Here is a 25220-nt window from a genome sequence, read left to right as displayed (position 1 = left end):
TCACTGTTGTGAACTGTGTAAAAAATAATTGAATTAAAGTGGAACTACACTTTAACTGAGCACCACTAACCAAAGATGCTATTTAATTAATTTTTTAATATTCAAAACAAACTCACGCATCTATTTATATCTCCGTGCTTTATTTTGTTGAGAAATCACTTTTAGTAAGGGCAGGTGATTATGTAGCATTTACTTCTGGTAATTCAACTGCTCTTAACTCAGGCATGCAAGCAAGAGAGGGTGTGCTTAGTTGAGAAAGCCCCTCCTCCCCCACTGAAGACTCCTGGGATGTATGACATAATTTCCCTAGGCACAGAAACCAGGAAGTAACTGAAGAAATGTAATGAAAATAAAGTTTAAAACAAGCAAATATGATATACTTTCCTATCCATTTACTAATGCTAGCAGCATAGGGATTAAAAATAGTCAATGTTGATTGAGAGAGTGGAGTTCTGCTTTAAAATAGTTTAGAGCTTAATTCCAGGCACACCACGGGAATTATGTTATCTACTAAAGGATTTGTATTTGTTTCCATTCAGCACTAAGATTTAGGCTGGCTGCTGTGGGGGGGTTGCAAGGGACTGTTATCTGCCTGCCTGGACTGTGACATCCCCCCCCCCCTGGCTGGGTACCTCGTGCTCCCCTGGGCTGTGAGCGGTGATCCCCCGTGCTCCTGTGTTGGGGTCTCCCCCCCTTTTTTGTGTCCTGTCAGATGTCACCCCCCTCCAAAAAAGGGAAAAAGCACTTCAAGGCTGTGGAGACTGACTCCCCACCCCGCCTGCCTCCAATATCTCCTGATCCTAGCCAGCCGGACCATTTGATTGTGGGGAGACTCCGGGCCTTGTTGTCTGAGATGGAGATGGGCACTACGGAGGCATCGGCAGCCACGGGGTCGGCCCCCCCGCCGCAGGACAGCACGGCCACCATCCTTGCTGCAATCGAGCAGAGCAGAACGTCACTGCTTGGGCGTATTGACCACCTGGCAGAGGAGTGCAACTTTATCAGGAATGATCTTGATAAAATCAGAGGGAGAATGACTGAAACTGAGACCAGAGTCTCCGCCACGGAGGATCTTACTGCCGCACATACCTCCTCCATTGCTGAGCTGCAGCGCACAGTACAGTCCCTTGTCGCGAAGTCAGATGACGCCGAAAACCGGCTCAGACGGAACAATGTTAGAGTCCTGGGGCTGCCCGAGAAAGAGGAAGGGGATCACCCGGCTGTCTTCGCGGAAGGGTTCTTTAAAGATCTCCTGGATCTCACCGAGGTCCCTCCTACCTATGTGGTGGAAAGAGCCCATCGGGTGCCCTCCGGACGTGTCATCCCTGGGAACCACCCCAGGCCTTTCCTGGTCCGCTTCCTCAATTATCGAGACAGAGACAGAATTCTATCGGAGGCCCGCAAGCATCCTACTCTCACATATGGAAACGCATCCATTCATCTTTTCCCTGACTTCTCGGCTGACTTGCAGCGGAAGAGGAAAACATTCAATGATGTTCGTAGACGGCTCCGGGACAAGAACATAAAGTATAGTATGCTTTACCCTAGCCGCCTGCGGGTCCAACATGATGGAACACTCAGATTCTTTGACGACCCAGCGGACGCGGACGCCTGGCTGACCACCTTGCATTGATGGCCTATCCTTGAGACGTTCACTGTGTGACCCTGGACTTGGCTTGTTTTTCTTGGCGCAAGCTCCTCTTAATACCGGAGCCACTTCACAGGTATTTGAATAGGTGACCCCCCACGGAACCCCCCACGATTGGGTTCATCTACACGAAGTTGGGAACTAACTGCTCTCCACTCCCTTGGAGGCATTCTCACTGAACCCTTTTGCCGTGGAAGGATATTACTCCCCCCCCCCACCCCACGTTAGGGGGCCTCTGTATACCAGGGGGGGCGGTTCAGGCCCTTCGGCGGACTTCCATGGTTCAAGGGGACATCAGAGTGTTGGTACCGAATACACGCCTCAAAGGTTGAATCCGCGGTTCTGCGGAAGACTGTAGTGTGGCCTAGAGTTTGGGCTCACACTCCACAATGTTACGGTTAGTTTTGGGTATAGACCGGTTCCTGGTCCACCCCCAGTGTTTTTGGGGGGCACCGGGTACCGGTAGGAAAAGCACCCAGTGCTTGGGAAGTTGTAAAGTTTTTTGTAGTTTGTATATGTTATGTGCGGTTGGCTCGTGCTCTTTCACTGCTTGTCGGGTGGGTCTCAGGTGGGACTCAATCATCCGATTGCTAAACTCTCCCCCCTGGAATTATGGCGTCACATGATCTGGGTACTTGGTCGGTGGTGTCCTGGAATGTTAGGGGCCTAAACTCTAAGTTTAAAAGGGCACTGATGTTCCAGTATATCAAGACGCACAACCCACACATATTGGTCCTACAGGAGACCCACCTGATGGGGAGTAAGTTGTTGACTCTGAAAAAACATTGGGTTCAGAGGACTTTTCATGCCACGTATTCCTCATATGCCAGGGGGGTCTCCATTCTGATAAACAAATCCTTTATGTGTACAGTGGAAGCTGTTCATACGGACCCTCATGGCAAATATGTAATTGTGGTACTCACGGCCTGGCAACAAAGGTATATTTTGGTGGGGGTATATATTCCGCCACCTTTTAGACCGGAAGTGTTGTACACTATCTTGGAGAGGATTACCCCGTATTGTCCAGCCAAATTACTACTCCTGGGAGACTTTACTAACACCCTCTCCCCTGATCTTGATAGGCCCACTCCGTCGCAATCCTCTAGGGGAGACCTGATGGGGTGGACAGACGCGGCGGGGGTTACGGAGGTGTGGAGATGGCTGCACCCACGTACTAAGGCTTACTCGTGCTTCTCTACGTCCTACAAAACCTCCTCTAGAATAGATTATGCGTTCGCAAATCAACATATGCTATCGGACGTGGTAGAGGCGACATACCTGCCTAGTGGGCTATCTGACCATTCCCCCCTCAAAATTACTATGCGGGCGACGGAGCGTCGCAATAGATCCCTATGGCGCCTTGGGGTGCAGTGGATCTCCCATGAAGAGATAGCGGAGCGAATCCCACATGCACTGCGAGAATACTGGGAACTTAATGCGGGGTCATCCTCTCCTCCCACAGTTTGGGATGCCTTTAAGGCATACATTAGAGGGCAATATATGTCAGAAATTAAGGCGGTCCAGGTAACTCAGCAGGTCACAAAAACCCAGTTGGAGGGAGAGATTGAGGAGGCAGCTGCTGCCTATGGGTCTGACCCCTCGGTCTCCAATTTCGATTGGCTTCATTCCACAAAACGGTGTCTCCACCTCCACCTCTCTGAGATTACCCGGTTGGAGGTTTTTCATTCTAAACAAAAGTTTTTTGAGCAGGGTGATAGGAATGGTAGGCTACTGGCAATGATGTCTTACCATGATACCCCTATGACCCTGGTTCCCGAATTGGTTTCTCCTACCGGGGACTCTCTTACATCCCGGGAGGACATCCTAAGGGAGTTTCGGGCCTTCTATCAGACATTATACACTTCCACGCTCCCTCCTGTTGTGGATCCGGGTGGGATGGCGCCTCTCCTAGACCCCCTGGCCTTGGGGTGGCTCTCAGATGAGGAGAGGTCCCATCTGGTCCGACCTATTACTGCGGAGGAAGTGCATGCTGTTATTAACTCGCTCGCAGCCGGGAGGTCCCCGGGCCCGGACGGTCTGCCCGTCGAGTTCTACCGATCCCACGCGGATCTCCTGGCCCCTCTACTGGCTGACCTGTATACCCAGTGTCTGGAGGGGGGAGCGCTCCCACCCTCCATGGCGGATGCCCATGTCACTTTAATTCTCAAACCCAATAAAGATCCCAAACAATGCGCCTCCTATAGACCCATTGCTCTTCTTAACACTGACTTTAAAATTTTATCTAAATTAATCACGGTTAGACTTAACCCCCTTCTGCCCTCCGTTATAGACCCTGACCAGACAGGGTTCATGGCCCAGAAATCGACGGACATCAACCTCCGCAGACTTTTCACCAATCTCCATGCCAAACATGATAATGTGGGCACTAGAACGGTTGCCTCCTTTGATATTGAGAAGGCATTCGATTCGATTGAGTGGCCTTATCTCTGGGAGGTTCTGCGGAGGATGGGGTTTCCGTTGGTTTTTATTGGGTGGCTGCAGACTATGTACAGATCCCCAAAGGCAGCCATTAGGCTGGCGGGGGATGTTTCTGCTCCCTTCCCGTTGTCCAGGGGTACCAGGCAGGGCTGCCCTCTCTCTCCAGCACTTTTCACCATCGCTATGGAACCGGTGGCGGAAGCATTGCGGGTCTCGCCCCATATAAAGGGACTGAAAATGGCCTGGCTGGAGGAGAGGGTGGCACTGTATGCTGACGACCTCCTGCTTTTTCTGAATGACGCAGGCCCTTCTCTTAGGGGAGCGCTGCGAGTACTGACTGATTTTTCTAGGATAACTGGACTGCGGGTGAACTGGACGAAGTCCCAGTTACTGGCTATTGACCCTGAGGCAAAACGACTAGCCCCGCCAAATATCCAACTGCAATGGGTAGATGACATGGTGTATCTGGGAGTGAGGGTTTCGAGAGACGTATCCAGCTTTATCCCCCTCAATCTAGATCCGGTGGTTCAAAATGTCAAGGCTAGGTTGAAAGCCTGGGAAAACCTTCCCCTATCCCTCTTAGGCCGCGTTAACCTCATCAAAATGAAGATAATCCCTAAATTTACCTATCTATTCCGTAACTCCCCACAATGGATTCCTTCCTCATTTTTTACGAAATTGAATCGTTTGTTCTCTTCCTTCCTCTGGGGCTCCGGCCCCCATAGGTTTAAACTATCCACGCTGATGCGTCCGGTGCTGCGGGGGGGGTTGGCGTTTCCTGACTGCCAGAAATATTTTCTGGCAGCACAGTTGGTCACGGTAGTCTGGTGGATGACACCAGACCTGTCCAACACTGCGGTGGTTCTGGAGGCTGCGGTGGTCCGATCCGTGGAGGCCCTGACACACTTACCCCTGCGGGGTCCCAGGGCCCCCTATGACCTGACACCCTCTATGCACACAACTCTAAGGGCCTGGCGGGCGGGACTGGGACTGGAGGGGTTTCCGGGGAATGCAATCTCCCCGCACACCCCTTTATGGAATAATCCTGCCTTACCCCACCTCTATTCACTACCAGACCCCAAAATTTGGGCCAGATGTGGCATAAAACTCTTATCTGACCTCACGACCGGTACGACTATACACCCCTTTAATCACCTGGTATCTCGCAATAATGTACCCCCCTCGCATCTATTCCGCTATATGCAGCTATCCCATGCTTTCAAGGCTCAAGTGGTACCCAATACCACGCAAATTGTGCAATCCGCCCTGGAAAAGATTACAAGATCTGAATGTACTAGGAAACCGACTTCGGTCCTGTATGCGCACCTTATTAGGGTCTCTTTTCCAGATCTGTCAAAGCTCCGGCAGAGATGGACTCAAGACATATCGGATCTGGATTCCGAGGACTGGGAGGACATGTGGGACTTTCCCTTCACCATCCTGGTATCCCTTCGTGACCGCCTCATACAATACAAAATTCTACACCGGGCATATATTACCCCGTATAGATTACATAAAATGAGAACCTCCCTGTCCTCGGAATGCTGGAGATGCACTGGGGATCCGGGTGACTTTATACACATCTTCTGGTCCTGCCCGGTAATTCAGCGTTACTGGTCACAGGTACTATCCATAATTCATGAAGTGGTGGGAATAGATGTAGCCCAGACCCCACGGATATGCCTTCTGGGATTGGTGGAAGGGGTGGCCCCCAGGATAGCAGACAGAACCCTGATAGGACTTCTACTCTTTTATGCCAGGAAAATGATCACCTTATGCTGGAAAAAGCAGGCCCCGCCGTCATTACAACTGTGGAAATCCCATGTTAATAAAGTCTTACCACATTACAAAGAAACGTATCATAACAGGGGTTGCCCCAAAAAATACATGAAAGTGTGGTCTAAGTGGCTGGATGATGCCTCCACAGTGACTACAGATTAACAGGTCCGGGATGTCATCCAGAGGGAAGATGGGAGTGTGGATGGGGAGGGCCCCCTGGCATTGCTCCACTTCAATGTCTTGGTTTTTTTAGTGTTACCAATCCTATATGCCTAGTTCAATTATTCTGGGGCCACGTGCGGCCCGACTACAGAAATTGGTCCTAAGTTGTTATATGGAGCGGGAGCCAACCTAGCACTAAGTTAGTGATTGTTGTTGTGGATGTGCTACAGGTGTCGATTATTCTGTTAGAATCACTTGACGACCCCTGCGTGGGTCTAACCATAACAATGTGGCATGTCACTGTTTTTGTTTTTTTTTTGTTGAATGTTCGTTTGTCTGTCTAAAACTCAATAAAAAACATTTTCAAAAAAAAAAAAAAAAAAAAAAAAAGATTTAGGCTGGCGATGCATGGATTGAAATGTAGTCACTTCCTGCTGAACCAGCCAAATTTAAATCCATCTATGGCCGTTCCTGTTCATGAGAATCATGCTGCAAAATTTCCATTCGATCAGAGCTTGCATCAATGGCTGCAGCTCTGATCAGTGTATTCTAACAGCAGGAGCAGTCCCACTATCAGAATACAATGACAGTGGATTTCCACATTGAATGTTGGGATTGGGTTGTCAGGTCAGTTTTTTTTCCCCTTTCAAACTGCTGGCTGATAGAAAAAAACCGACCCATGTTTTGCCAGTTTTATACATTCCTACTTGACAGCACAGCCATAATTGTGACCTCTTCTGCAGTTAAGCAACAATGCTGGATCACCTCCCCACCCCCATTCTTAGTGGACATTGAAAGAGATACAGCAGGTTGATAAGCTCATCTTCCCGCTGTCTCTCCTCTGAATAACACGTTCTTTGTCAGCACAGCGTGCCGTGCATCACACCTGGTTGGCTCCTCGTACTGCTCCTTCCTGTCTAAATGCTGTTGTGTAGGGGATAACAAGAACAGTAGCTAATAAAATTCATGTACTTGCATGTAATTAAATGTAATGATTTAAAAAAATACACAACTGCATAAACTGTACTTTTGTAATCTACAGTTCAGCTTTAAAATTGTGACTAAAATCTGTTTAATGTAAAATGAACTAAAAAATATACGATTTAAACACCATTATTTGTCAGCCTATGATAAAAACACGATCAGGAAAAGAATAGCTGTATAGGTTAAAAAATGCTTTGCATGCCCACAAACAGCAACACAGTGTGGTGCTATGACAGCCATCCATAAAAGTAGATGTTTGGATTTATGGTGACTATTTAATGGTAAACATAATAGAATGTAGTTCAAGCCTTCAAAGCACATCAGCCTTTTCTTTAGAGAATATGAACTGGCAGTAATAAAAATATATTTTATACAGATGTGCTCAATTTGATAAGCAAGTGGTATTGTTGCTAAAGTAGAAAAGCTTGAGGTGATTAAGACCAATGCCATGTTGGTGTAGAGAGACTGCTGCTATGCTTATATTGCCTGTCTACAGTGAGGGGAAGCCATTTTCACATACAGTATACACACAGGTTTGGAGGGGAGGAGAAAGAAGTACAGGACCTGGAGTCAGGATCATGTCCCAGCCAGAGCAGCCATTGAGGGACAAGACATAAACCTTGTTGTCTCTTTGTGTTGTGATTGGGGTTACTAATTAGATTATTTGGGGGGGAAGGATGGCTGCTAATACCTGGTATGTTATGTATGAGGCGAGATCAGGGAAAGCTGTGTGAACGGTTCTGGGTACACAATGGTAGCTGCTTAAAGTGTTATTAAAGGTAGACTGTATCTTTTTAATAACAGATACGTCACACTTACCTGCTCTGTGCAATGGTTTTGTGCAGAGCAGCCCCAATCCTCCTCTTCTCGGGTCACCTGCCAGAACTCCTGGCTCCTCCCTCTTGCTGAGTGCCCCGATAGCATGCCGCTCTCTGCTCATTACATAGATATATAGTTACACAGTTAGTTTGGCTGAAAAAAGACACAAGTCCATCACGTTCAACTAATAAAAGGGGAAAAAATAAAATTGACAATCCTGTATACACAATTCTATACTCACAGTTGATCCAGAGAAAGGTAAAACAAAACAGCAAAGCATTATGCAATTTGCTCTAGCAGGTGAAAAAAATCCTTCCTAGCTGCACACAGAAGGTTTTTTCACCTTCATGCATTGAATGCATGAAGGTAAAAATCCTCAAGCCTTTACAACCCCTCTAATTCCTGCAGTGCTGGCATGGCAACCTATAGGAGCTTCCTTCACTTTCCTGCACTTTTTAGAAGATTGCTGCATCTTTGCTACCAATCTGTGTGTGTTTCTGATGCCGCGTACACAAGACCAGACTTTTCGATATACTAGGTCTGACGGTCTTCCCGACGGACTTTCGGCTGAGTTCTGATGGACTTTCCAAATGAACGGGCTTGGCCATGCACAAGTACACCAAAGATGACAGATTCGAACGTGATGACGTATGACCGGACTAGAATAAGTAGGTTCATAGCCAGTAGCCAATAGCTGCCCTAGCGCTGGTTTCTGTCCATCGGACTAGCATACAGACTAACGGATTTTTAGACTGGACTCGTGTCCATCGGAAAGATTTGAAACATGTTTTATTGCTAGGTCCGTCTGACTTTTGGGGAAAAAAAGTCCGCTGGAGCCCAAACACGATTCAATTGTCTGACGGATTCTGGTCCACCGGACCTAGTCTGCCAGAAAGTCTGATCATGTGTACGCGGCATAACAGGTACATGAATTTGACCCACATTGTATGATTTGTCATTGGGCAAGAAACAGAATTCTAATGACTGTAAAAGACACTCATTATGAATTCCCAGGAGAGGGAACTACCATCCTATTACCTTTCACACTTAAGTAAGAATGGTGTTAGTCTTGGTAAAATCCATTTTGGTCCAATTGGCAGGTGGGTTTGTGGTAAAATAATATTTATAGAGAATTACTTTGCATTGATATTACGGTGTCCAAGAAACCGATTTTCGTTTGTTAATAATTTAATTTGAGTTTTACTGTGGTATGGGCAATGTTGTAATTGCCATTGCATGTGCAGTCCAGATGCTAATGATGTCTGGCGAAACTGGACAAACATTACTCCAGCAGATAAGCTACTGAGATTCACTAATGAACACAACAAAACTGACGTTCCTGTACTAGTTCACTGCAGGAGAGAACACAACTAAAATGACCTCTGGGTTATGGTACTAAAGGGGAATTTTAAATCACAAACAGAGATTGAGGTGAGGGTTCAAATTCATAAGAAAAGTCATGACTTTGGAACAAGGTCTCAACAGAGACAGAAATTGTATGTGCCACTATGATTTTCTGAGGACTTTCATCCCAGGCAAATCTCCACATCAAAGGCATATCACAAAGATTCACACCATCCCCCCTTTCCACTAAATCTTGTTAATACAGAATTAAAGAAATCTAACAGAGTCCATCCTTCCTTTTTAGGCCGGATGGATGACTCTCCCGCTGCAGGTTATTGTATTCTGACAGCTGACAACACCGGCTGTCTGAATACCCAAACAGTGCCTGCATCTGATTAGATAGCAGTGTAGTCAGTGTTTCTGGTGCTCCAAATGGAGTAATCCCTAGGGGTATAGTCTGTGGCTGTAATAGCTGGATGGTGATGTATCCATAAGTTGGGAGGTTGGAAAAGAAAGGGGTATTAAGTGTTAAAAAGGAAGGCAGCCACCCTTCAGAGTGTGTCCAGAACTCTGGAAGACATGTAAGGAAAAAAAAACAAGGAGGGTGAGGCACTGACTTGAGTGTAATATTAAAATGATGACTTTAATAGGATAAGATTAAAAACACAAGATGAAAGAAGATGCATGCTCGCCAAAGTAAAGTGCAGTCCTGGCATTCCACGTGGCTCTGCAGGTCCCATCACTGTTCCAGGTAGCTGGAAAGGATTGGGTAGCTGGCTGAAATGGATCACAGTGTTTCTCCAGGAACCAGGAAGCTCCATGCTGACCTAGAAGTGCTTTAAGGAGCAGTCAGCTCAGATCACGTAGCCTTCACCACTGCAGCCCTGATTGATAAGATTCCAGCCCTGCCTTGGTCCAATCAGATGCCAGTGACATAACTTCTGGGTCAGCGTGGAGCTTCCTGGTTCCTGGAGAAACACTGTGATCCATTTTAGCCAGCTACCCAATTCTTTCCAGCTGCCTGGAACAGTGATGGGACCTGCAGAGCCACGTGGAATGCCAGGGCTGCACTTTACTTTGCTGAGCATGCATCTTCTATCATCTTGTAAGTGTTTTTAACCTTATCCTATTAAAGTTATCATTTTATTACTACACTCAGGTGGGTGCCTCCCTGTTTTTTCCCTTGCATCTAATTAGATGCAGCTAATGTTCACCCAGCAACTTTCCACCTGGTTCCTTCAACAAAAATCAATTGAACAATACACTTTTGTTTAGCTGGGTGGTGTGGGCAGCGCCGCCCACACAATAAACTTCAGTTATGTAGTAGTGTATGGGCAGCTTTAGGTGTTAAGTGTGATAGAACAATTTCTCTGTCTCACAGTCAGTAATCCTTATCAGTTTCCTAAACTTTCAGTACCATTCATGTGTGAAATTGATCACATCCCTGTTGTTTTATGTATAAAATGTGTGTTTATTACTGTCAATTCATATTGTCTAAAGAAGAGACTGATGCACTTTGAAAGCTTGCACTACAATGTATATAGTTATCCAATAAATAGTACCAACCTAAATCCAAATTTCTACTTATGTCAATGTAAAACTGTGAACAAATATTGATCAACGAAAATTAGTCATAATGTTATTGTCAAGTTAACTGGTGCACAATGATACTTCTAAATGTAATCTGGACATCTAGGCTTCTATACCAATAATTGCCTGATTTCAGAACTATTCCTTTTTAATAATTTGGCTACAATTCTAAAGATTATGGCATATGCATAGCACAGCAATAAAGGAAACTGTCTGTAGGGACCAGTTGTAAAAACAACAGTACATGCATTCATATTAATTGATAACGGTTCCAGTGTGACTGCTTTTCAGATAACATTTGCCCTGTTCTGCTATAGGTTTGATCATTGATGCTTTTGGAGAACTGAGAGATCAACAAGAACAAGTGAGGGAAGACATGGAGGTATGCAAAAATCCACCTAAACAGCTGTATGTACCTTGGGGATACAGCAGATACACTCCATATAAGGGCTCATGCACACAGAGCCTAAAAAAACACCACTTTCACTGGATTTTTTTTTCAGCCTGTAAAAGCACCTCTCTGTAAGCCTATAAATTCATGCACACATACTGTAGATGTTTGCAGGTTTATTAGCAGAGCAGCGCTTCAGGCTGAAACAAAAACACCAAAGGTGCACTCAGGAGAGAAGCTAAAAAGCAAAAACAAAACAAAAAAAAAAAAACATGGAACACACCCAAATGCGCATAAACGATAAAAGCGTCTAACGCTTGATCGTTAATGCATTCCAATGGCCAGAATAAATTAATCTGACCAATAGTATACACTAACACTGAAATGCTAGACGCGCCTAAACTCATGTGCAATACATTTTGGCTTTGGTGTGGTTTTTTTTTTTAGGCAGCATTTTACTGCCAGGAGTTCTGTGTTCAGGCAGGCTGTTACAGATGCCTGTGTGCATGAGGCCTAAAGGGGCTGGTGAATTAATTCTGTGTAGCAATACTAACTCACATTATTATTTTAAGTAAAAAAAAAAAAAAAAAATAGATTTTCATAACATCATTTCCTTTATTTTTAATATAAATTTTCCTGGAGTCTATTGAGGGTCACAGGAATTATTATACTGTTTGGATGTCTAAAAGCAGTCCAACAGAGAGATGTGCAAAATAGCAGTCTAACAAGCTTTTTTGGCCATACTTCTCCCATGGATCACAGGAGTACAGTTTGTTCTGCACTGTGATCTGTTTTCAGCGGACAGAGGGCTAAAGCCCCCTGTCAGCTGATGTGACAGTGCCAGCCCTTCCCACCCCCTTGACAGCCCAGCACTCCAGTGAGCACTGGAGGGGAGAGCAGAGAGCCGGTGACTGACAGTCACCGGCTCTCTGCTCAGAGCGGAAGGGGAGAACTGAGTGATCAGTGGTGAGTATAAATGTTTATTTTTGTAAAATCAGAAACTTCTCTTTTTAAACATGAAGCCGAACCTGTATGCATTATTGTAATGATAAAACATTGGTATATATATATATATATATATATATATATATATATATATATATATGTTATATGTAAAATAAGGTATAGCACAGACTGACAACCTTTCCATTAAGATAATCTCATGTTTGTCCTAGAGCATTTTAAAGACCATAGTTCCCCTTTAATGTATCAAATAGAGCTTTTATATGGCATGTTTTAATGCAAGTTTGAACAGTTGTTTCCAGTGCTTCAAGGACATTGGTGAAATATGTGATAAAATATGTAACTACATAGGAAACTTTTATATTTGAAGTGTTGTCATACTGACACCCTGTGAGAAATGTACCAAGCACAAGAGACACTCTTTTAGGTTCTCACTGAGCACCTGGAGCTCTATGACAGATGATATGTCCTCACTTACTGAATTACATTATGACAGGTGATGCCTTCTTCTACCTGACATATTAATATGAACTGTCTATGTTGACTTATGACATAGTCCATGTGTTCTGACCAATTCTGTGCTATACTCACATACACCAAAATGTTGTCCCACTGCAATGTGTGGAGACACTGGAGTTGATTTACTAAAACTGGAGCGTGCAAAATCTGGTGCAGCTCTACATGGTAACCAATCAGCTTGTTCAATTATGCCAGGGGTCAGCAACCTTTTTCCACTTAAGGGCCAAATTTTAATGGAGGGCCGCATTCACCTGCTAATAAATGAAGATAACATTACACAGCCCCTGCACCCCTGTCCCCCTTTACCTTACACAGACTCTGCACCTCTGGACCCCTTAACATTACACAGCCCCCATACCTCTGGACCCCTTAACATTACACAGCCCCCATACCTCTGGACCCCTTTACATTACACAGCCCCCCTGCATGTTACACAGCAACCCCATCCATATTACAAAGCTGGGGCGCTTTACATTTTTTTCTTCTTTTCTTATTATTTTTTTATTTTTTATTTTACACTGTCCCTTTGAAAAAAAAAAAATCTCATCACTTTTATTGCTGTTAGAAGGAATGTAAATATCCCTAGTGACAGGTACTCATTATGGAGAGATAAGACCCCAAATCCCTCCTTTGCACTTAAAAGCATTAAAAAAACACCAGATTTGGCTGTTTTAAATGCTGTAATTTTTTTTAAATTTGGCGTCATGACACTGCTTCGAGGTTACTAGATCGGAGACCCGATTGAATCTGATTCTGGCTTCATTCGGGTAACCGGCCAGCCGGCGGAAGTGCTGGATAGTCGCTCGGGCCTCCCAGTGGCACAGGAGAGCCCAGGCGAACCGCGGAAGGCGTTGGGGGGGGGGGGGGCGGCGTCCCCTCCCGCTGCTTGGGATAATAGCCAAGCAGTTCTTAGCTGCATCAGTTGTTATCCCAAGAAAGCCAACCGCCGGCGCAGCTGCAGGCATCACCCCGGTACAATCCCTTCAAACCGAGGCCACATATTTGCATACGGTCGACATGAAGGGGTTTTAACGACCGCAGGTCGGGTGCACGTGAATTCATCACGTGTGCTGATGGGCCGGACATTTAGCGGCAGGGGGCTCAGTGCAACCCAGGGGTCGTATGTTGCCGGCCCCTGAATTGAGCTCTGAACAAAAAACAAAAAAATCTAGGTTAATTGGTTTCTATGCAGAGCTGCTCCAGAATTTGCACTCTCCAGTTTTAGTAAATCAACACCATTGAGACATATTTTTTTTTTTATTGACACTATTTTGACACTTTAGTCAGTCACTTTTGTTTGTTTCTCCTAAAGAGGATGCTGTACTACAATGTAGCCATACTACCCAAAATGAAAACCTCTAACATTTTTCTTCCATTCAGACAAAATGTTTTATTTGTGGAATCGGAAATGATTACTTTGACACAACACCGCATGGCTTTGAAACACACACCTTACAAGAGCACAATTTGGCCAACTATCTGTAAGTAGAAATGTATTCTTCTGCTTAGCAGTATGAGTGCTGGTTCTTCTCTATGAAATATTGTATTCTCTAAAAACTGTGCCAGGCAAAGAAGATGGATGTTCACAATGAGGCATGTATATGAGATAAGAAGTTAATTGTGCTGCAGTTTTATTCATGCATCCTAAACAGTTGAAGCAGCAAACTCCTGCACATGCTTTCTTTCATTCTGCTGCGATCTGTACTGTGTGTGATGGGAAAAAGTGGTAGCTAATAGCATATGGAAAAGGAAGACAGGTAGAGACAACTGATGGAAATAATTTAAATATCCTTTCAAACATTTCATGTGCAATCTAAGACATAGCTGAAGGAATTCTTCCACACTGACCTTTTCAAACAGACGCTGTATAGCCACAGGTGTCAAATGTTAATTCCTACAGGATATCTACAAATGTCTTCTGAAGTCAGCTCATATCATGCTGATTTTTTTACTTTTACTGCTGATATATAGTGCTGTGAAGTGAGAGTGCCTAAGCATGAGCTGTCATAGCTACTGCCATTGAAATCAAATATGTCACTCAATAGATTAGGAACTACAAAGTGAGCCGCTAAGTGTTTCTAGTGAGTATTTAAACCTTTTTGCCTGCAGGAATAACTGTCCAAAAATTTTCACCGATCTTAATATATGACCAATAGGTTCATTGATAATAACAGTCTTTTTCAACAAGTGTTACTAATTTTCCTACATGAGAAGCTGTCAGTCCTGTATTTCCCTATGATAAGTACACCAATTTTTTCTGCACAAATATTCTCAGAAAGGTGCTTTTGGCATGGAAACTGGTGTGATTTAAAACTGTGTGCACTCATGTCCCTGACCTATAACCAATCTACTTAATATGACTCTTATACTTAGGGTATGGTGGGGCAGGCATAGTTTTAACATTAGCTACACCTATTTGTGGGGCTGGATTAACTATTAGACTGCTTTCACACTGAGGCACTTTACAGGCGCTTTCACGCTAAAAAAACACCCGAAAGGCTCACGAAAACCTATTTCCATTAAAATCAATGAATGCTTTCACACTGGGGCAGTGAGTTGGCAGGGTGGTGAAAAACGCCCCTCTCCATTGAAATGAATGGAAAGCTCTTCAAAAGCACTTGAAAAGCTCTTCAAAAGTGCTCAGTGTTTTACTGGCAGTTTACAAGCGCCTTAGCGTGAAAGGGGCCTTAGAACTAATGAGGGAGCTCAAGTGCGAACACCTTCCAATGCCTATATGCAATTCTTTTTTTCAGAGCACCCTATTTCACATCTCCCAGTGCTTTGTTAGATAAGTAATGACTAGGGACAGGCCGATGCTCAAGTCGAACGTCGGGTGTTTGTTTTTCGTAGAACAAACAAACATATGGGGCGATTGCGGCATGTTCCGTCCGCTGCAGAGCGCCCCATAATGCACTGTGAGATCGCAGTGCATTGATGGCTGCTGATTGGCCAAAGCATGCTTCTGACCTGTAAGCTTTGGCCAATCTCAGCGCAATGTGTTGTGATAGCTATGATTGGCCAAAGGCAGGGTGAAGTCCACGCCAGCCAATATATAAGGCTGCTGCTTACACGGCGGCCATATATAGTGTAGTTAGTGTATGTGATATGTAGTATATATTATAGTATAGTATGGTATAGTATATATTATACAGTTCAGAGTATATAGTGCAGTTAGTGTAGTATATATTATACAGTTCCGAGTATATAGTACAGTCCCTATAGTATATATAATACAGTGCAGAGTATATAGTGCAATCTGTATTATATATATATATATATATATATATATATATATATATATATATATATATATATATATATATATATATATATATATATATTACAGTTCAGAGTATATAGTGCAGTCCGTGTAGTATATATAATACAATGTAGAGTATATAGTGCAGTCTGTATAGTATATATAATACAGTTTAGAGTATATAGTGCAGTCAGTGTAGTATATATAATACAGTGGAGAATATATAGTGCTTTCAGTGTAGAATTCATAATATAGTGCAGGGTATATAGTGCAGTTCAAAGTATATAATACAGTGGTTAAGGGGAACCCTATGACAGAATTAAGAAAAAAGTGACGTGGGGTCCCACCCAAAATCCATACCAGGCCCATTGGGTCTGCAATAGATTTTTTAATACAAATGTTTTAGTGAAATAAAAACAAAAGAGGCATATACAATAATCAATCCATACCTTAGATTAGACAACATAGTACTTATAGCCACAGCTGTAGAGAGACATAACAGAGTTCAATTGACGAGGTCAAAGGTGACAAAGGTGCGTACAAAGTGATCGCCTGAAGAATTCATGTAGCTTACTATTTCTTAATCCCGTGTGGGAGTTCGTTTAACAATGGAGAAATATGGCATACTAGGTGCTACCCACACTTCCACACGGTAGGGTAGAACTATTGCGTCTAGGTTGTTAGAAAAAGTATTGACATGCCATCAAAAAAAAAAAAAAAGCGTAGCAACTGACTAACAGAGTTTAGAGTGGAGATCTCTTTAGTGTGAGTTGTTTTGGTCCATAGTAGGCCTGGGAGATAATAAGGGGCTACTGAGGTTCGTTCAAAGCGCAGCCAGGGGATTGTCCGTGGGGAAGTGTGCCATTGTGCTAATTGTAGGAATCTGGCCGAGAGATAATATAACAAGATGTTAGGTAATCCCAGGCCGCCCATTTTCCTTGATCTATAGATCATTTGTTTGTCTAGTCGGGGTTGTTTGTTATGCCAGAAAAATTTGTTAATGTCCTTCTGCAAGGTCTCCAGTGTCTGGTGGGATATATAGTTGGGCAAGGATCTAAATAAGCAGTTTAGGGAGGACAGAAATTTTCACTGCCTGTATTTTGCCCAGAAATGTTATATGATAAGGGTCCCAAGTATGTAACAGTTGTCTAATGCGGGTAAATACATATGGATAGCTGACAAGGTACATTCTATGGAGCTAGTTTAATCCCCAGATATTACAATGTCTGCCCATCCATAGGAAAGCCGAAATTGGAATGAATCGTCGCAGAGGTCTGTTGGGGTAAGTTAATCGGGAGGGCCGAACATTTGGAGAGGTTAACTCCCAGACCAGACAAACCACGGAAATATGTAGGATGGATATGAGGTTAGGGATGGAAACTATAGGATCTGATAAGAACAAGAGTACATCGTCCGCATACATACTTAATTTAAACTCCTGGTTACCCTTGGAGTAGCCCTTTATGCTGGGGTCCAGATTGATTTCCCCAGCCAGGGGCTCAATAGGCAGGGTGAATAATAGGGGTGACAATGGGCACCCCTGTCTGGTTCCCCTTCCCAGGGTAAAATAACCTGAGTTGCAGCCCGGGAGTCTGATTCGCGTGCGTGGGTGGTGGTATAATACCCTAAATCCATCAACAAAGACTCCCGAAAAGCCAAATTTCTCTAGGGCTAGTTCGAGGTAAGACCAAAGAACGCTGTTGAACGCCTTATGGATATCGAGGCTTAAAAGTAATAGATCAGCGTCTTGTATAATATTGGAGGCGAATCTGATATTATCTGTGATCTGCCTGGTCGGGATAAACCCTGTCTGATCTGGGGAGATTAGGGAGGTAATTATATTAGAGAGTCTGTCGGCTAATATACGGCCAAAGATCTTTAGATCTGTATTGATGACCGAGATTGGTCTGTAGTCCTGCGGGAGGGTATGGTCCTTATTGGGTTTAGGGATCAGGGACATGTTCGCCAAAAGCATATCATCGGGGAAGGCATTACCCTCGAGGATGCCTGTGGCCAATTTTAGCTCAGGGGGTTTAGTACACGCCCCACACTATATAAGGCCGCCAGCGCGGCGGCCTTGTGTAGTGTGTTCCAGTGTGCAGGGAAAGAGCAAGATAGGCAGGGACAGTGTGTTCTTTTCTCAGGCATCTACAGGAGTTAAAGTGGGTGTTGTGTGCCTCCAGCACAGTATACACCTGTAGCTACCCTTTTTGCTGGTGTTCTCTAATACAGGCATCTTCAGTAGTTAAAGTGGGTGTTGTGTGCCTCCAGCACAGTATACACCTGAAGATACCCCTTATTGCTGGTGTTGTCTGTTGCATATCTTGCATTTTAGCCTTTAAAATTAGCACTTTTGATTTCGAACGTTCGAGTCCCATAGACTTTAATAGGGTTTTAAAGTTCATACGAATCTTTGGTCCGTTCGAATATTCTGGTGCGAACCGAACCAGGGGGTGTTCAGCGCATCCCTAATAAGCACATAGCTGCGTCATAGCACACCACAACCCATAATATATGTTGTGCTGTGCTGTGGTGCAAAAAAATAGAAAACCCATTTTTTGCTACATTTATAGCTCATTCAAAGCAAGAAAATGTGTGCCTTGCAACACACTGCATTCTGGTTTGATGTGGTCCTTAAAGTGGAAGCTCACCCTAATACTAAAATCTCCAAATCACTGGCATCAACAATCTAAGACTAACCTATCTAGCCCTGTAATGAAGAAATCCCTATAGATACCTTTTCTGAAGCCACTCTGGTCCAGTTTCTAGCAGCGAAAGCTCTGCAGAGGAGACACCTGACAACAGCTGGGACGTGGCGTCACTCATAGAGTTACTATGGTACTTCCATCGTCAGCTCCCTCCTCTGACAGTTCAGCGTGGGACTGGACCAGAGCGGCTTTAGAGAAGGTCTGTGTAGCGATTTCTTCTTTACAGGGCTAGATACCGTAGGTTAGTCTTAGATTGTGGAGGCCAGTAGATTTACAGATTTTAGTATAAGGGTGAACCTCTACTTTAATTAATATCACTAGCTCAATATTTATTCTAGTTTCATCTAAGTGACTTTCTGAAAACATGACTTGGAGTAAAGAAAGTCTGCTTTAACCTAACCCCTAAAAAAAAACCTTTAGTTTGATCAGACATTAACTGTAATTTGCTCCGTAAGACTACGTACTTGCCATACTAACCTCATAGTCTTACAGTGCTAAGATCATGGTACCAAAAATAAATTATTTTCCTCTGCTATTTTATATTTTACTAAAATATCTGAACAACTTTCCAAAATAGAGATGTAGGAATGGCCTCAGTGAGGTGGAAAAAAAGCTAACAACATTTTGGTCCATTTAATAAAAACAGGAATTATGTTCCTATGCTTATCTGCTAGAAATACTCATGTGTCAGCCTTTTTCAGAGCTCATTACCAGTAAACAATGGTAATACTTTTTAAAATTAAATACATTCTCTGGCCTTATCTTTTTGAGTTATGTGAATAATATTGTGCTTGTTTCAGGTTCTTCCTTATGTATATAATTAATAAAGACGAAACGGAACACACTGGCCAGGTAGGTTTTCTGTTGCTCTTCACTTTCTGTCACTATTTTATGAGCAAGTGTTAAGTGTTTGCAGTTCATTGATGAAGCCTTGCTGCTTGGTGGTTTATAGAGATTTACAAAAAAAATTCTATGCTATGACAGTATTTTAGAATTAATAAATTACTACTAAAATAGCAAAAGTGTTTTCATCTAGATGTTTTTGGCACAAATCTTTCGTATTCTAACTAAATCTTTTGTCTTACAGTATCTCACAAAAGTTAGTACATCCCTCACATTTTTGTAAATATTTTATTATATCTTTTCATGTGACAATACTGAAGAAATTACACTTTGCTACAATCAAAGTAGTGAGTGTACAGCTTGTTTAACAGTGTAAATTTGCCGCCCCCTCAAAATATCTCACAGCCATTATGTCTAAACTGCTGGCAACAAAAGTGAGTACATCACTAAGTGAAAATGTCTAAATTGGACCCAAAGTGTCAATATTTTATGGCCACCATTATCTTCCAGCACTGCCTTAACCATCTTGGGCATGGAGTTCACCAGAGCTTCACAGGTTGCCACTGGAGTCCTCTTCCACTCCTTCATGATGACATCATGGAGCTGGTGGATGTTAGAGACCTTGCACTCCTTCGCCTTCCATTTGAGGATGCCCCACAGATGGCTCAATAGGGTTCAAGTTTTGAGACATACTTGGCCAGTCCATCACCTTTACCCTCAGCTTCTTTAGCAAGGCAGTGGTCGTCTTGGAGGTATGTTTAGGGTCGTTATCATATTGGAATTCTGCCCTGTGGCCCAGTCTCCGAAAAGAGGGGATCATGCTCTGCTTCAGTATCTCATAGTACATGTTGGCATTCATGGTTCCCTCAACAGCAGCACTCATGCAGCCCCAGACCATGACACTCCCCCCACCAGGCTTGACTGTAGGCAAGACACACTTGTCTTTGTACTCCTTTGTACCCCACCCGCGCCACTTCTCCCCCTCCCCGCCTCGATCTCCAGCCTGACAGATCGCAGATCTGTGCAGGGAGAAGCTGCAGGCAGCAGGAGGGAAGGAGGGATGCCACATGGAGCGGTCATGGTTTGGGAGTGTGGAGGCATTTTGGGGGGTGATCAGGGATATTGGGGGGACACATTTGCAGAGGAGGGATATTGATTAATGATGGTGGCTGCGGGGAGCAGGTTTGTTGGGGGGAGGTCCGATCGGGTGGAGTGGGGGGTAATTAGTGCTATGGGAGAAAAAGGGGGGTGAAGGGGATGAGAGAGGAGAGTGGGGGGAGTAGTTATAAGTGGAAGTTAGTGGTAGGAGGAGGAGAGGCGGGGACAGGGAGGCAGCGGTGTGGTCACAGTAGGGGTTAATAACTCTGATCAGCGGGTTGTAATCAGAGTTATAGAATTATTAGAGTTATTATTAGAGTTATAGAACTGTTCAGCAGAGTCTGCTGAACAATTCTGATATAAGTCTATGGTAATTAAAGTGACCATAAGGTTATAGGAGAGGGAGATAAGAGGTCCGTACAGCCTATGTACGTAGCCACCTGCAGGCACTTTTTAGGTCTGTACGGTGTACGGATTTGGCAGTGAAAGGGTTAATGGCTGTGTGTTGAATTACTTTGAGGGGACAGCAAATTTACACTGTTATAGAAGCTGTACGTTCACTACTTTACATTGTGTAATTTCTTCAGTGTTATCACATGAAAACATGTAATAAAATATTCACAAAAATGTGAGGGGTGTACTGTATCTAATAGCTTTCTCAAGATCTTTCCCTTTTTACAGTGATCAGTTTTGTAATTATGGAACAAAGAATCAAACTACAAATAATTCAGCTTCAAAGCCATCTCCTCACTACACCCAGAATAATTTTGATAGATACTATATTTTTAGATTTTTTCCTAATTATTATTTTCTGCACCTGACATGTTTAGTTTTGTATATGCTAACCTACACATTTCATCACTTTTCTCCAGGAGTTCAGCTTGAAATAATGAAAGACACAGACCTCTTATCTTCACTCTGCTAGGAAAAATGCATTTGAATAAAATGATTCTTTAGCTAAAAACAGACAAATATTTTAGAGGTTTGCCTGTTAAAAAGATTTGTTGGTCCTTTATATGCTTAGCTAAATCTGGGACAATTCTGCAACTTCGATGTTAATTTTCTTAATAATAATTTTCTTAATAATCATATCTAGTTTACCCAGCATGAACTGAATAGCAACCGTACATATCAGGTGATCCTTAAAAGCATCACTTTCAAACCTGTTAGTGGTTTGGTGCAGGCCAGTGGTTTACACCCCTGATTTCCATTAAACTCCCCTTATGATAAAACATATACTGTATTTTCTGGCATATAAGACTACCTTTTACACTTAAAGAAAATGCCCAAAAATCGGGGGTCGTCTTATACGCCGGGGTATACAATGCTGCCCGATGGATGTCAGCCCCCAAATGTCTGCTAATACTGTATGTGGCTTCAGCTACAAACAGTATACGCCGTTGAGCCAATCCGGGTGAGCGATGTATTCTATTAATGAATACAGAGCCTGTTTGGATTGGAGTAACAACCTCTGCCAATCCGAGCAGGCTACATAGAGTAGCCTGCTCGGATTGGCTTTCAGAGAGAGAGGCAAGGGCTGATGATGCTACAGCCTCTGCCAATCCAAGCAGGCGTGGTATTCATTAAAATAATACACCGCTCACCATACTTCCCTGGGTAAATCCATTCACTGATCTCCTACTACTATACATCCTGCTGTTTGCCTTTGAGGTTCCAGGCACCCAAGAGGGACAGGTAAATCTGGGACATATGACAGGGGGTTTATTAAATGCATTTTGGTGAACAATTCCCATAGAATGTAACCCAAAAGTGGTATAGGTTTGGTTAGTGAAAAATTCTACTTTCCAGAGTTGTGGCGTTCAATAGATCTCTGTTTGTGTTATTATTGTTTGATTTACTTTATGACGTATCACAGCATGGCGGATGAGTAGTTGGCATTCTTGCTTGGTGTTTTTTAATGGTTCTAATGTTTTTTTTAAATGGTGTTGCCTCAGAAGGGGGGTAGTCTTATACCGCGAATATTGCCCAAAACCTATGTTTTCACTTGAGAAATAGGGGGTCGTCTTATACGCCCAGTCGCCTTATACGCCGGCAAATATGGTATATTTATTTGGCTGTGGTTCCCCTTTATTGATACAACTATTTGAATACTTAATCTACATCTAGCTGAGTGGGTGTATCTTTGAGCATATAAGTGAAAGAGTTCTTGTTAATGGTTTAGCTTCAATAAAATGCAATAAATGATTCATAGACTGACATTCTGGTTCACATTTGTGAGAGGCAAACCAGCCCCTAGGGAAGTCAACTTGATAAATTCACACGGGAAAAAAGCAGACCACCTACTGTTACAATACTAACCCAGTTAAACTCATGGCTTTTCACAAGAGGTCAATAATAGTGAAGCCATTGAACTGCTGATACTGCTGATAGGTAAAAAGCAAATATTAATTTTCAGATTTTTGATCAAAAAAATCAGGTCCATCAAAAAATATGTTACCAATGGATTTTTTTTTCTTTTTGCTCACGAAAACATCTCTAAAACTGGTTCAGCAGTTACTGTGTCAATTCAATCAGACTAAAAACATATGAAAAAAATTCCCCAAATGTCTCCAAAATAGAGACCACCCAATCAATGTATAAATGCAGTGTTAAATTTATAGATTTATTGTTAGGTCATAATTCTATACAATATATGCAAGATGTAATTTACAATCTTCTGCTATTTTATGTTTTCTAACAAGCTGTGTTTTAGCAGTGGGGCTTTCAATTGATTGTTACCAAACAATAAATAAACTGAAAATGACATGAAATTACCTTCTTTCCATGAATTTACAAATCACTCATTTTATGTCTCTTTCAGGAATCTTATGTCTGGAAAATGTATCAGGAGAGATGTTGGGATTTCTTCCCAGCAGGTGATTGTTTCCGCAAACAGTATGAAGACCAACTCGGATAATTATTGAACATTTCACTGAAAGCAAGATTCATGGGGAGGAGACTGCATCTGGAACAAAGACTTACCCAAACGGACACATTTACCCATAGTCCACATCTTCCCAACAGTGCTACAACCTGCCTGTTGATGTGTATTATATAAACAGGTCTGCAGACAACAGAATAAGAGATTTACAGAACAAAAAACATCACTACAATGCATCAATAAACCAGTGCTACACCATGCTCATTTAGCCGTAGTGCATTTTTCAAGTCACTTAAAACATAGATGAAAGTAACTACAATTTGGAGCAAACCAGTGAGGACTAACGGGAAAAGTTTACAAATCAGTGATATTCAGCCTGACTGCATCTGCTTCCCAGAAAATCTTGATTTTTGTCAGTGATAAAACCACGGGCAGACATCTCATTAGAAAAATGCCATACATTTGACTGCCCAAGGACTAAAAAGGGCTAATTGGCACACATACTTAGTGCACAAAACTCCCATCACATCAGCTGCTATGTCATTTTCTCCTATCACAGCAGCTGAAGTGCAGGTTTATTGTAAAAGTTTGAAACCACAAATAATGCAGACTCACCCAACAATTAGAAATGATTCTGTGTCTGGAGAAGCATGCAGTTTTCTTTTTTTAACTTTGCCAATGAGGCTTTTAAGGATGTCATTTAAAACAAAAAAAATTATTATCAGACGCTAGTCACAGACGTCAAGTTAATCGAAGTTTGTTGCGACTGTTTGTAAGGATGTTTATGCTATGAAGCCTAAAGGAATTCAGTTGGATGTACACAGGCTGAAATGGTCATGGCCTTAGGTATTAACGGTAAGCTGCTGGATATCTCTGTGGCTTAGAGCTCTAACTATATAAGTTTACCTATGTAAGATAGTCTAGTGTGACACAATGGTAGCATTTACCTATATAGATGGAGAAGCAGCTTCAGGCAGTTGAAGGAAAAGGTAGTAAAGGAAAAGTTAGTTCTTAACACTTTTTCGACCATGAACTTAATCGATTAAGTGCCTTAACCGTCTGTAGACGTAGCTATGCAAGACTTTTTTTTTTTTCCTTTCTTTCATGTTAGTATATTAGATTAATAAAATACACATATGTTGTGCTGTTCTTTGTCTTACTGTATGAAATGAGAAACTGCATTCAGTTGCTATTTCGTTTTTCTTTCAATGACAGTTTACTGTTATTTAAAGAAACTGGAATGTATCTTAAATTATATTCTCTTAAATGGAAATATTATGCCAAATTCAAGCACTGCTTTCTGGTCATTGGTAAGTGCTGTAGTGAAGCTGCTAACTTTATGCATTTTTCTTCAAATACAATAAAGTGCCCATCGCAATAAATAAATTATGAACCAGCTGAGCTATTTGTCTTCATTTGCGTACTCTAGACACTGGATGACCCAACATTTCCTTCATAGGAGCTTTAAATAATCAATAAAGAAAACCTGTACAGTGCTGAAAGAATTATGAGAGCTGATACTGCTTCTCCTTCAGAAAATAGCAATTGCCTGGCTATCATAATGATTCAATGACTTCAGTGCAGTCTGAATTACTGACCCCAGTATGCAGGTCAGGGTCAGAATGGCCAGAAATCAGCATTTTCAGAAAGTCTAGGACAGCTTGGTACAAGATTTGCTTTATAGTGAGGGTCCATTGTTCAGTACTACAAGTGTGAAATAAAACATACACAATTCCATTGTTTTTCCTCTTTTTTTTTTTTTGCACCAGTATATTTAGTACAAATCAGATAAT

The 25220-nt window shown here is 42.8% G+C and overlaps 1 protein-coding gene across 8 annotated transcripts in view; it reads left to right on the top strand.

Moving 5' to 3' along the window:
* Positions 1-24828, top strand: part of RYR3 (ryanodine receptor 3) — a 1008486-nt gene extending 983658 nt beyond the window's left edge. For all 8 annotated transcript variants that reach the window (XM_077464742.1, XM_077464741.1, XM_077464740.1 and 5 more), the window contains 4 exons: positions 11083-11147; positions 14019-14119; positions 19406-19457; positions 23368-24828. In XM_077464742.1, coding sequence (XP_077320868.1) covers positions 11083-11147; positions 14019-14119; positions 19406-19457; positions 23368-23463 — 314 coding nt within the window. In that variant the 3' untranslated portion in view covers positions 23464-24828. The remainder of the gene's footprint in view (positions 1-11082; positions 11148-14018; positions 14120-19405; positions 19458-23367) is intronic.
* The last annotated feature ends 392 nt before the right edge of the window (positions 24829-25220 follow it).

The sequence above is a fragment of the Lithobates pipiens genome, unplaced genomic scaffold, assembly GCF_037356315.1.
Source record: "Lithobates pipiens isolate NorthernLeopardFrog02 unplaced genomic scaffold, aLitPip1_a1.2 Scaffold_30, whole genome shotgun sequence".
Lineage (NCBI taxonomy): Eukaryota > Metazoa > Chordata > Amphibia > Anura > Ranidae > Lithobates > Lithobates pipiens.
Note: the sequence above shows the minus strand (reverse complement) of the source record. Positions and strands in the feature narration are given on the sequence as shown.